The 13,434-nt window shown below is 48.3% G+C and overlaps 1 protein-coding gene across 18 annotated transcripts in view; it reads left to right on the plus strand.

Annotated features, from left to right (window-relative positions):
* Nucleotides 1–13,434, plus strand: part of PLEKHA6 (pleckstrin homology domain containing A6) — a 140,468-nt gene that overhangs the window by 66,262 nt on the left and 60,772 nt on the right. The window contains exon 1 of one of the 18 annotated variants that reach the window (XM_072814708.1): nt 475–618. The exons of 14 other annotated variants lie outside the window; for them this stretch is intronic. Coding sequence is in view for 1 of the 4 variants with exons in the window: in XM_072814702.1 (XP_072670803.1) it covers nt 4,980–4,990 (11 nt within the window). In the remaining 3 variants the exon portion in view is untranslated. Of the gene's footprint in view, nt 1–474; nt 619–1,018; nt 1,298–4,793; nt 4,991–12,062; nt 12,147–13,434 lie in introns of those variants that run through there. 3 more of the 18 variants (XM_072814703.1, XM_072814702.1, XM_072814718.1) reach the window with 3 other exon arrangements.

A 13,434-nucleotide genomic window follows, 5' to 3' on the forward strand; every position in this document is an offset into this window, starting at 1 on the left:
CTTCATACCTGTCACCTTATTTTTTTTTTTTAATTTTTATTTATTTATGATAGTCACAGAGAGAGAGAGAGAGGCAGAGACATAGGCAGAGGGAGAAGCAGGCTCCATGCACCGGGAGCCCGACGTGGGATTCGATCCCGGGTCTCCAGGATCGCGCCCTGGGCCAAAGGCAGGCGCCAAACCGCTGTGCCACCCAGGGATCCCCCTGTCACCTTATTTAAATTGTTACTCCCTCGGGTAGTATCATTTGCCTCACTTTACAACCTAGGAAATTGAGGCCCAGAGACGCTAAATGATTTTTCTCACAATCAGTGCTTCAGGTGAATGTCTAGTTGTATTAAAATGTGAGTCCATCTGACTTTTTTTTTCTGTGTGACTTTAAAGACTTCTCTTTCAGTTCTACCATCCAAGATGCCAAATCAGATGGAGAGTCACTCCCCAGCTTTGACAAGCCATTCTTCTTCCTGTCCTCAGCTCCCTCATCTGCAAAATGGGGCAGTTGTCTCCGTTCTTTTCCTTCCCACTCTCACGTGGCCTAATTCTATCGCGGGTGAACCATAAGGGAAAAGGGGTGTCTCCATAAGAGCCAGATGCAGAAAATCGGAGGAGGAGAGGAAGGTGAGTTCAGCAAACAACATAGGGCAGGCCAGTCATCTGGAATCTGATCCTTAAGAAAATACTATTCTTTGATGTGAAGGAGGAGTCTAGAAATCTCTCCTCCTAAACTGAGAACTTGCCCATCACCCTTGGTGCCTGGTACCTGAGCTCCGCTTTAGCACCTGGGCGTGCCCTGCTGGAAGGGGTCGGGCCTGGGGCTGGAGAGATGTGGACAGCGCCTGACAGGTCCTTCCTGTGTCTGCCAGGCTCTGCTTGGCTCCGCGCTCAGGGTTTCTGGAGGAGCTGCAGCTAGAGGGCTGTCTGATGTTACCCAGTTGCAAGCAGGGTGGGGAGGGAGGGGAACGAGAGCGGGTGAGCCATCAGACCCCAGGAGCCGGGGGTGTGAGTGTGTTTATATAGGACTCAGCCAACCTGCAGTTTCAGATTTCAGACCCCCGCTTTATCAGGAGACTTGCCCCTTGTTTTCAGTCAATGCTGGTGCCGGGAGAGAGCTGACACCAGAGCCTTCCTGGAAGGCTAGGGAAGTTCTGGATTCCCCGGCTCTCTCCCTGTCTCCTTCCTTCTCATGGGAGCTGCATCGGCCACCCTTGGCAATTTTCTCTGATCTGGAGTGTTGTCTGCTTCCTTCCCAATCAGCTGTCTGCGTCTTCCTGTTGGTTCCTGAATTCCAGCATGGGAGGTAAAATCTGGGGTCTGGGGGACCTAAGCTAGGAAGAACTGGAGCTACCCAGACTTCCCGTGGCAAGGAGGGGGGCAGGGAGACACACATGTTGGGCAAAGGGGAGTGGTTCACAATGAGAGAGAGAGAGAGAGAAGGAGGAGGGAGGCAGGAGGGAGGGAAGGAGAGAGACAGAGAGAGAGAGAAAATATGTGTGTGTGGGCGTGTGTATTGGCACTTCTATTATATTTGGAAAGCAAATTTCCTTTTCTTCCTTCTTTCATTTAATTCCTTTCTCTACTAACAAATAAGAATATCCCATGAATGTCCATCTTCCTTGAGAGTCTCCTATCAAAAAGTTAGAAAAACCTTCTGACTTTTAGGATGTGTATTTCCTCCCATGGAGGTAGGGGGCTACAGAGGGAGCTTAGGGACATGGTTCTGTACCGGAGGTAACGCTTCTGGAGGACTAATGCCCCTAGAGCCAGCCTTGGTTTTTGCAGGTGCTTGGAAACACTCTCCCTAAAAGCTAACTGTAAGTCCTGTCGATGCCTGTGTTGTGGGAAGGTGTAACCGGTCTGGGTTCTAGCGTGGTCTTCATGTGGAATTAGCTTAAACCAAGCTAGAGAGATCAAAGCTCTGAGAGACAAGTGCCAGGAGCATTTTCTTCTTGGTTTCTCAGAATTAGGCAGGATGTAGGCCAATGCCTGGGGCAGGGGGTGGGTGGGTGAGAGGGCAAGGGGGGCTTGGCATTCCTCCTGAAAGCAGAGATTTGGGTGGGGAGGTGATTGGTGGGTAGTGGGTAAGGCTGGCTGCATGTGGGGCTGCCTTTCCGAATTTGCGTCATGTTTCTCAGTGGCCAGGAGCAGAGACCAGAGCCTTACCTCCTTTGGGGTTGGTGGGCAGGCAGCCTGCCGTAGCTGCTGAGACCCGTTTGTACTGTCATGACCATGGGCAGCACATGCTGTGTGGTGGGGCCCAGCAGGGATGGTGTGTGGGCCAGACCAATGAGACTAGGCAAGAGACTGGAGGTGGCTTTTGAAAAGCAGATTTAGAGTGATGAGATAAGCTTTGGGAGTGGACTGCGGCAAAGTGAGCTGGAGGCAGAACATGGAGTGGATGGAAAGGAATAAAGAGGGGATCAGGGAGTCCCAAGCTCTGGTACGTTCCAAAGCTGCGGCCAGCCAAGGAACCTCAACTCTCAATATAGATGTAACCTCAAATAGGTGAGAGAACCAGGGTTTGTCTACTGACTTCTGGATACAGTGAGATAAGTGGGTGAGAGTCGATGTGGGCAGGGCAAAGGGCAGTAAAGACACATTCTCAGCCAGGAAATTGTATAGTGCAGTTAAATCTGGGATGTAATCACACAGCTATTTATTAGGGAATATAATTAATGGGTTGTATATTATAGTTATTTTTGAAACTGTGGGTATTAAAAAAATTATTTTGGGGGGGCACCTAGGTGGCTCAGTCGGTTGGGTGTCTGCCTTTGACTCTGGTCATGATCCCAGAGTCCTGGGATTGAGCCCCATATCAGGTTCCCTGCTTGGTGGGGAGCCTGTTTCTCTCTCTCCTGCTGCAGCTCCCCTTGCTTATGCTTTCTCTCTCTCTCTCTCTGTCAAATAAATAGATAAAATCTTTTTTAAAATTATTTTTTATTTATATCACCATCTACTCCCAGAGAGATTTCCAGTGTCTTTTTTTTTATTTGACAGATGGTGTGATGCATAATTTTGGCCAACAGATAACAATAACCCTTCCTTTTATTCAATTGTGCAGAGCTTCCCAGCACAGAGTGCGCTTTCACAGACGCTGTCCCATTCTGGCTCGGTTCAGCAGATGTTTACCAATCGCTTTCCTTTCCTGAGTATTGTGTTAGATATTGAGCACATGGGTGGCTCAATATCTAACAGATACGGAAATACCTGGTACTGGAACACACGGGTGGCTCAGTTGGTTAAGCGTCCAGCTTTGGTTTTGACTCAGATCATGATCTCCTGGGTTGTGAGATTGAGCCCCGTGTGATGCTCTGCACTCAACAGGGAGTCTGCTTGATATTCTCTCTCTCTCAAACCCCCCCCCCCTCCTTCTCCCTCTCCCTCTCCCCCGGCTTGCGCTTGCATGCATTCTCTCTCAAAAAAAAAAAAAAAACAAAACGAAACAAAAAAAAAAACCCTGGTTCTGTCCTCAGGGGTCTCCTTACAGTCTAATTGCAGTCCCATAAGGAAGACAGAGAGAATATCATTCCTTCCACAAAGATGAGGAAACCACACCTGAGAGGTACCAAAGGACACATGGTTAGTCAGCAGATGGTCAAGGATGAGGATCAAGATCCAGGGCCCTTTTCGTGTATTCCCTCCACACCACAGTACTGCGCCAACTTCCCTGTCCTCTTCATCCTCCATGCCTTCCCCATTGGAACGACGAGCAAGAAAGCAATAATCTGTGACTGCCAGAGTGGAGCAGCTGCTCCCTGGAAGGAAGTCAGTTCTCACTGGGCCCCTAACTCTATGTCTGAAATGACATCCGCGGGTCTGTGTCTGTGTCATGCTGCTGGTTTGCTGCCCTCGACCACTCACCAGAGGCTGCCTTCATCTCTCACATAATTTTTGACTTGGTGGGGCTGTCGTCTTCCCTCTTCTCCCTGTCTTATCCCTGACAGGCAGGGGGACTGTACCATCCAGGGGTCACCGGAACTTGGGAGGCTCCACGTGGAGGTAGATGCTCACTGAACACTGGATTCATGAACACAGCAACCAACATTTGCTCAGGTCTTTGTAGCTGACAAAGCACGTTCACATAAGCAAACAGCATGTTTGTTGATTTCCTCCATCTCCCACATTTGTCCAGCTCAGGTCTCCTGGAAAGGTCCAAATCTCTAAAGCTTAGGGTTTTTCTCTTAATTTCTAGTCTTAAGCAGAGAAGTCATCTGGCCTAATGATTATCGATTTTTGGTCAGTGACAGAGTTTTCACCAATCTGAGGTGAAATGAGAGAAATAGGGAAAACATACTGATTTTTTTTTTTTTTTTTCCCAAAAAGCAAACTATATTCAGTTCAAAGGTTTTCTTTCAAGGGCTGGAGATATGCTCCAATTTTTATTCTGGGATTATGGCTTTTTTATTCTTTTCATGAGCTGGTGGTGAGAGTAGATGGCAGTTGGGCTTTTAAAATGTCCTTATTTGGCAAAATAAAAAGCTGGCAGCCTTATAGTGGTTCCTTAAATTTCATTTTCTGAAATGTAACTGGTATACGAAATCCAAAAATCTTGCCTCCAGGCAGGACCTTCTCCAAACAGATGAGAATCTCTCTGATAACAGCTCTTTTGGGCAGATTCCTGAAAACCTGGATTTGGGTCTTGTCACCACTGTTCTTTCCCTGTGGGTCCTTGGGTCATGATAAACTCATAATGAGTCTCGGGTTTCTCATTTTTAAAAGTTGTGGGAGGTTCTTACCTCCCAGACAAGGCCACTCACTGGAAAAGGAATGTGCTCTCACTTCCTCTTTATCAGAGAGCCAGAAACTCTCCCTTCGCTGAGGGGCTCCAAGATCAGGCTTTGCCGGTTCCTATTCCTGAGGTTATCTTTTGGAAGTGATGGAAGTCATCTTCTATCCTTGGAAGAGAGAGGGAATTTGTGGATCAGATTATGGGAGCAGCGTGAGGTATATTTTATATTTGGTGTCCAGTGTTGGTGACTTAGATGGTCAAGAGGTAAGGGCATTTAAAAATCTTGCGATCGATTTTTCAAAGGGCGGATCTTCCTGAACTCTCAAGAATATAAACGGTAACTTTCCTTAAATCTGCAGGCTCCTGGAGGCATTAGAATGTCTGAGGTGTTCAACCTTCTGAGGAGTCAGGCCTGGAATAGCAAGAAATATGTGGGAATCTCCAGGCAGCCCAGCTGCCGGACTAAGGCACGTGGTTGGGTGTGTACATGTGTGCAGACCCGTAGGGGAGAAAGCATTAAAGGGAAAATCGGGTTGAAATCACCCTAGACATTAAACTAGATGCTCTTTATGAGATTTATTCTAGGACCCTTTTTCTGAAAGTAGATGCCAAGGAGTCTCTTTGTAGGAGAGAATTTTCTGACTTTCCCCATTTTCGTGTCCTGAATCAGGAGCTCTCCCAGCCTAGGAAAGCAGCTGGGGTTTGACTCGGGTTGTTAAATCTGAGGGGGTAACACCCTCACCTCAGGCTTGCGTGGGGCAGAGGGAGAAGTAAAACAAACGGGTGAAAAAAAACAGGAGGCTTAGGTTCTGACCTGGGGGACCAAGCCCAGGTGAGTAAAATGAGGGCAGTGAATTGGATTATCATCATCCTGCTTAACTCTGCACACCTCAGCTCTCCATTTGATTGATGATAGGGCCTTTCCCAGAACTTCAGGTAAACTTACTGCCCCAAGAAGTGAAGTCTGCAGGTGTGTGCCCAGTAACTTGTCGGAAAAGTGTCTGTTGGCTTGAGGTGGTGGGATGAGACAGGTATCCTTAAGACAGAAGATCCAGGGTCAGAGCTGAGCAGCCTACCTGGGATGACGTGCCTCGGAATGGTGAAGTCCTTAACAATCACCAGTAAGTCCCTAAGATGTACAGCTAGAGCCAAGAGATCTGAGAGAAGCAGTTGCCCAATAGTGCTCACAGTTATTGGCCAGGGTAGGCTTCCCATTTAAAGCCTCCTGAGGCCATGAAACGGGCATCAGGAGAAACATGCCAAACCTGTTCCACTGTGTGCTGGCTGTGTTGTTTCTCACCCAGACTGGCCCCTCTTCATCATCTTTCTCACACTCAGTGTCGTCTTCTTCCTTCAGCCCAGCTCTCCACCCCTGAGTGTTCCCAGTGGCTTGGATGCTTGTTCCCCTGGGAAGGCCTCTAAGGAGTGGGTAGCACAGGTGAAGCTGTGGGGTGGTGATATGGTAGAGAGAGACCTGGAAGACCAATGAGGTGGGCAGTCAGGAGGCATGCTTGGAATACTTGGGCATGTCTCTACCTGAAGTCCAGCCAGACAACAACACATGGCCTCTGCCAGTTCTGTTCAGGTGGAAAGACCCCGCATTCTTATGGGGCTGTTGGGCTGGTCTTTGGATCCTCTCTTTTGTGCCATGCCAACTTGCCAAGGACCTGGCTCGAGGCTGCGGGAATCCAGGGACCCAGGAAAGATCCAGATTGCGATGAGCAAGTGCTTTGAATGACTGTCAACATCTTTAGCCTAAATTACTCTGGCGGCTCTCCTGAAACCTGTGTCTCCAGGGGCTGGAGGAGCAGTATAGACAGCTCTACAACTGGTTATCTGAAACCTTGAGGCCTGTGGATCAGAATGGCAACGTGATGCACATGCTGTGTACCACATCAAGCCTCCAGCCAGGTCTGGAGCAGCTTCAAGATCAAACATATTAATATTTCTGCAGCAGGGCTTATCTAAAGAGTCACATAACTAGGATAAATAAAGGCTATAAAGTGTCTCATGCTGTGCGGGTCACATTGTTGCTAATTAGGTTCAAGTCAGGTTGGGGTCTGCCATCCACTGGGTTAGGAAAAACATTCAGTTTTCAGATGGTTTGTGGATTTGAGGGTGCTGTAAAGGCATTGTGGTTCTGTACTGCCTCGTAGAATCCTTTTGGGTAGAATTAGCATTCCCATTTTACAGAGGAGGAAGCTGGGGCTCAGAGAGGATCAATAACTTCAGCCAGTTTGGGTGATTCCGGTCCAGAGCTATCTGCTTCCAGACCCAGGCTTCTTCCTCCAAGGTATGACACACTTTACCTCTCTAGCAGTGAGTGAAAGAGAGTTGAGGCTAAGGGTGGGGAGCTCTGCCTTTGGCATCATCCCCAGTGAGGGAGGTGCTTTCTGCACATCTGATCAGGATCATTTATTGGCTTGTTATTATTTAAACATTGACTTGTGGGATCCCAGTAGGCTAAAAGCTCAAAAGAGAGGAAACTAAAGTTCAGTCAACTTTGTGGCTTACAAGAAGAATCCAGCTGGCTTCATGGGGGCTGAGAGAGCCAAGAACAAATGAGGTCAAATTGGGTTTAGAGAGAGAAGCATCATCTGCAGTGGAAACAACCCCCGTGCAGAACCCGTGGAATGCACAGTGCTTCCCGCTTCCCCACCCATTGCCTGGCTGTGGGGGTCTTGCCTTGAGTAGAGACTGCTCTTATGAGAAGGACTGTCTGGAAGGATCACAAAAGCCAGATAAGGGTGAGAGTGATGTGCAGCATGAAATAAGAATTCAATTAGAGGGTCTCAGTGATCTTCATTAGTGATGTGAAAAAAAGGTCAAAGGAAATGTTAATTTAATCTGCTGAAGACACACCATGTGCTTTTAACCCTTCATTGGAAAGATAGGCATTGGTCTATTGTGAGGCCAGTGGCATAGATAACCTCCCTCCTTCTACCTTCTATGTGCTGTCAGAGGACAGCTGCCTTTCCTGGGCCATCTCTAGGTCAGATAAGGTCTGAACTCCTAAAATCTAAGTCCACAGGTGTCCATGGTACTCCTGTGCGGTGAGGAGCCTGCTGCCAGTGGACTCTGCTCTGGTAAGGGAGTGGCTGTGCTGTGCTGTGCCCTTCACAAGGAATATACCCATTAGGAAGGGTGGTAGGTTCGTTGCCATAGAACCAAAGAACATCTGCTCCAGCCAACTAGAGAACAGATGGGAAATAATTATTCTTAAAGGGACCTTTAGCTCATGGAATTGGTGCCGGGAAGTAGTTTATCTGAAGAAGACCTGAGGGGCAGATCAGACCCCTTGGCCTGAGAGCACTGTGAGGCTCTTAGGCAGCAAAGGACCCACATGTGCTCTGGGAAGTGTAGGAAAAAGAAGACAAATTTTTTTTTTCCTCCCCCGAATAATGGCTGTCCTCTGAGAACATGTCTCAAAGCTGAGTCAGCTTGTTGGCCCACAGCTCCCTGACTCCCTTTGTCAGCAGTGGTCACCTGCCATCTTCCTTAGGGATCTTAACTCCCCACTGTGGTTACTGGCTCCCTCCTAAATATCTTTGGAGCTTTTCTAAGCTGAGTAGTAGTAAGCCTTCCTGTTTTCTCTGACCCTTACTCTCATCCTTGCCCTCTCTGATGACCTGATCTCCAGGCTGGCCTGGTTTTCTGCTACCCTTGGGCAAGGTTCCCAATCTCTTTCCTTCTTCTTTGCTTACCTTCCTTTTCTCCTCATACCAACCAAATGCACAGACTTAATGAGACGTTGGGTCCTCCAGAAGTCATCTTGTCCTTCTTTCTGCTATTAATCAGGACTTCAGAGTACATGCCACTGAAGCTACTCAAAGAAGCTTAACCCCCCAAAGAGGATTTTATTGTAAGGGTCAGAGAAATGGCTGAGTCACGTGAACAAATAGAACCAAGAAGATGAGTGCCACAAGTACAATGTTGTTTTGCTCCCCTCCCTATGCTGACTTCAGTCTTTCCTCTCACTGCAGAGAGGCTGCTCAGTTTCATGGTCAGTCTACAGGGTACGAAAGATGGCCTCCAGCACCTCCCTGGTGTACAGGTCCCCTGGAGAAGGACTGATCTCTTTTCTCTCTCAGTCCAGTTCCCATTCCCGGGGAGAAATGCGTTGAGACCAGGTAGCAGCTACCTGTGTAATGAAGAGTAGTGTTAAGTTTAGGAACACAGCTGTTAGCACTGTAACCATGTGGGTATTGGGGTGGGGGCAATTTCTAGAAAGGATGTGTACTTTCTGGTACACGTTAACCCTTCTTGGGTCTCCAAGCCTCGAAGAGTTTTGCTTGAAGACTTCACACACCCCTGACCTCCCTTGTTCAGCTCTTTTCCTGCCTGATCATGGAGACTGGTAGGTACCTAGTCGGTAGCTAGCACCATGACTGAAGGAACCCAGGGCATAGCTGTGGTGTCACTACCATTCCCTGTAAGTGGAAAAGGCATAGAACCTGAACCTCGAAGGCCATTCAGGCCCCCACCTTACCCATAGGTAGAATTCTATCCTTTTAGTAAAGTCCTTTATAAAAGATTTTATTTTTCCATCAGACACTAGGATGTCAACATCAAAAAGCCTCACATTTGGAAAGCCCATTACTGTTTCTAAATTCAGTTATTCATAATGTAATTGAATCCATTGTCCTTCATTCCATGTTGGGCTCATGAGGAAGACCAATGCCCACCATCTTGTTTAGGTTAGGATTGAATCAGTGCCTATGAAATCATCCTCTTGCATGAGACAACGGGAATTTGGGCCAGGGTATAGGGGATTTGGAACCATTTCTGGCTGGCTGCTGCCTTTTATCCAAATGAACCTCAGAGAAGTGACAGATTGTACGGGGGTCAAATTATATACTCTTTTCATGTCGCTACACCCCTTTTCCTTCATGGCTTCCTCTGCTAAACCTCTCCCTTCCATCTGCTGTAATGACAGACCTGGAGCAGAAGTCCTGGGGTTGGAAGGCACAGGGGGGAGGCAGGCCCCACTTGGCTGTGCTCTGTGAGGGGCATGTGGGAGGGGAGGGGGAAAACTGAGTACTTCCCTCTGATCTTGCCTGACTCCCTGGAGCCTGGGAGGTGGGGGTGTCTCCTCGTGCAACAGAGGGAGGGCCCACAGGGGCCCAGGGGCTGGGCTATTTCTGTAACACGGAACACATCTGCAGCCAGCCACAGAGAAGGTCAAACTCTGGGCGCAGGGCTGGAATGCAAGGGGCCAGGCGGTGGGGAGGGCTATGGTTTCACCCCTTCTGGCAGCTTGGAGGGCCCCTGCAAAGCCCTTTGGGGAAGGTGGAGCTGGTGGGGCAGGGAGGGACTTGGTCCTTGGTGCTGATGGTGCGACGCATTGGAGGGGGGTTGGGGCATGGTGCAAAACCCAGATACCTATTGCACAGAGGCGGGGAGGAATTTAACTCCAAGGTGTGGGGGCACTAGTTCACGCTCTCTGCCGTGAAAAAACTCAGGTCAGGCAAAGCATGGTGTGAAGGGAAAGTGAAATAGTGCTGAGGCAAAGGCAGTAAGGCTCAGGCAAGCACAGGTGAGTGAGTGTGTGCAGTGCTCAGAGATGGGGACAGGTGTGGGGGTGAGTTTACTGTGAGCTGTGCAGTTCAGTCCCATCTGTGCAGTTCAGTCCCAGGCCCCTGCCAAGATAATTTGTATTTGTAGTCTTTTTCTTAATGAGGACCCCTCAGGGGTACCTGGGTGGCTAGATCAGTTAAGTGTCTGCCTTTGGCTCAGGTCATGATTCTGGGGTCCTGGGATCAAGCCCCTGCTCAGCAAAGAGTCTGTTCTCCCTCTCCCTCTGCGTTCTCTCTCTCTCTCTCTCTCTCTCTCTCTCAAATAAATAAATACATGAATAAATCTTTAGAAAAAATGAAGACCCCCCTCAAATTGTATAAGCTTTAGGCCCCACAAGAGCTCGCTCTGCCCCAGCATCCCTATGCATTGAAATACTCACCTGCTCTCATTCCCTTGCTGCCACTTCGTGCAGCCCCGCCCTCTAGACGTACTCCTCCTGGTGTCTCCCGTGCCTCACCCTCATTTCCACGCAAGCCTGTCTGTGCTCTGGGGCTTCTCGAGTATCTGTTTATAGTTAGGAAATTGCCCTGTTCCAGCTCTGCATTTGTGACAGAAGGACCATCCTTGACCAAACCTAGCTACTGCTTGACCTTTGACCACCCTGCTGTTGGTCTGCCTCTTTTTAGCACCTTCAATGAATAATCTGTTGGTCTATGTTCCTTCCAGTGCTGTGGGGCTTCCCTAGCTGAACCCAAACCTCTGTGATGGGGATAGGGCTCCCGATGGGAAAGTAGTCCAAGAGATATGCTCTGTCAGAGAACCTGAAATCCTCATGTCTCTGTGGCCTCTTTTGTCCCTCTCATTCACTTTCAGGGCGAGGCAATTCCCTGTCTCCTGTCCAGTGGGCCCCAAGGGGCAAGTACTTGCCCACATTGTACCACTGAGTGGGTGCAGTGCAAGCTCTAGAACTTGGGTCCTCTCAATTAACTCCTGCCCAGTGACATTATCCCTGGAACTGACTTGCTTTTCAACTTCCAAGTATGATATGACACAGGGAAAAAAGAAATATCCATCTCCCAGTTCAAAGTATGCCAGGAGCAGGTCTCCCTCCCATTTGAGATTCTTAGGTGTTGATTTTTCTGACTCCTAAGGATAGGAGGACAGGCGACCCCTGCAGATGATCACTTGGTTTGAGGTGCCTAGTGACTTACAGGCATTACAAACTAGATTTAGGAATTGCTAAATGCCATCCTGATGAATAATTTCTCTAAGAGCAATTATTTGGCCTCCATTCTTATGTATCCGAGTGTTAAGGGGCTTTACAGTCAAAATTAGGCCATTGCTTCCCGTGAATGAACAGTCCAAGACAGAGGCACAGATAAGAATGATTACTGAACATTTACTGAACATTTTAGTAGGTGCCAGTGCCTCTCTTAACTCTCTACTTGTATAATCTCATGTAATCCTGTGATGAGCCTATGAGGTAGATGCGTATGTCATCCCTTTTTTCACGGATGGGGGAATGAAAGCACAGAGAGGTTGAGCCCCTCAATGGAGGTTGAGAGATTGAGCCCAGAGCCTCTTAGTAACTGGTAGAGCCAGGATTGGAACTGGGGCAGTCTGACTCCAGAGCCAAAAATCTCAGGACCAATGCAGATTCAACTCAGTAAAAATAAACTAAAGGATTAGTTTGTAGGATGATGCATGAGAAGGGAATTTCAAGTTGCACAATTGACATGAAGTGGGAAGGGAGCCAGCTTTGGATGGCGTCCTGAGCTGTAATCCCTGCTCTCCTGCTTCCTCAACCCATAGCTCCAGGCCACTTACCTGACCTCTCAGGTCCTCCTCTGCAGGCGGGACCACAGTACCTACCTCGGGGAAGGGAAGCAGAGAATCTGCTTGGGTAGGTGTTACAATTTCCTTTTCTTTTCTGTGCCAGTTTTCAAGTCTTCCTGGGGAGGGCGAGGAGTGGATTTGGGAACTCAAAACTAATCCTTGTTTCGGGAGGAAAGTGTCCAGCCCATTCTCCAATACCCAGTCTTTTGGACGAGACTTGCTGCCAACCCCGTTTCCTACTGTTCCTTCCTGGGACTGCCTGGAATAAGAGCCAGAGAGGTTAGAGAGAGAGGGGCGTGGGCTTCATGCAGCTCTCAGGCAGCTGTTATCCTCTGGCCCTTCCTTCTGCAACATCTTCTTTTTTCTTCTTCTTTTTAAAAACAAGGATATTCTCTTGCATAACCCCAGTGCAAATAAACAAATTTAAAGACCTTAACATTGGTGCAGTACTAGTACCTAATATACTGTCCGTATTTAAATGCTACCAGTTGTCCTAAGAAAGTCATTAGAATCCGATCTAGGACCGTATCTCTGTACTCCACTTTAACCTACAGTTCCTCAGCTTTTTATTTGTTTGTTTGTTATTCATGCCTTGAGGTTTTTTTCAAGTGTGCAAGATCCCTCCTAGCCCTGTCTGGGCCTCATCCTGTCTTCCCAGCAACCTCCCATGCCCTCTAGCCTCACCTGGAGCAGTGCTGACTAAGGACAGGGATGGGAGGGGATCTCTGGGTGGCTCAGTGGTTTAGTGCCTGCCTTTGGCCCAGGGCGCGATCCTGGGGTCCTGGAATCGAGTCCCGCGTCGGGCTCCTGGCATGGAGCCTGCTTCTCCCTCTGCCTGTGTCTCTGCCTCTCTCTCTCTCTCTCTCTCTCTCTCTGTCTATCATAAATAAAAAATGAATCTTTAAAAAAAAGAAAAAAAGGACAGGGATGGGAGTATCCTCGTAGGTCAAGCATTTAACGGTGCCCAAAATAATTATCAAGAGCAATATTTTTTTAAAAAATCAAAATTAGTGCCACAATTTCATAAAGAACAAAATATCAACAGTTTAAAGACAAGATCAATAGCAGTGCCACTCTAAGCCATACCGGAGCCTCAGACAACAGGGAAATTCAGTAATACGGATCTGTTTTTTACTGAAAATACGTCATTTGTCATGGCTTTTTCTCTTGCGTAGTCCATGAATAAGATATTATCAGTCTTGATTACTGAGTTTTTGGCTGCCCCTTGCATTTTGTGCCCTCCTTGCCCTGCAGAGTAGGTTTTCCCTTCCCATCACCCTGTCCTCAGAACAAGGGGGAAAGAGAGAGAGGTGGGTCTCCCAGCCAGCCACTGTTCTCATGTCCCGGCCAGAGTG

This window comes from Canis lupus, chromosome 38 (assembly GCF_048164855.1).
Source record: "Canis lupus baileyi chromosome 38, mCanLup2.hap1, whole genome shotgun sequence".
Classification (NCBI taxonomy): domain Eukaryota; kingdom Metazoa; phylum Chordata; class Mammalia; order Carnivora; family Canidae; genus Canis; species Canis lupus.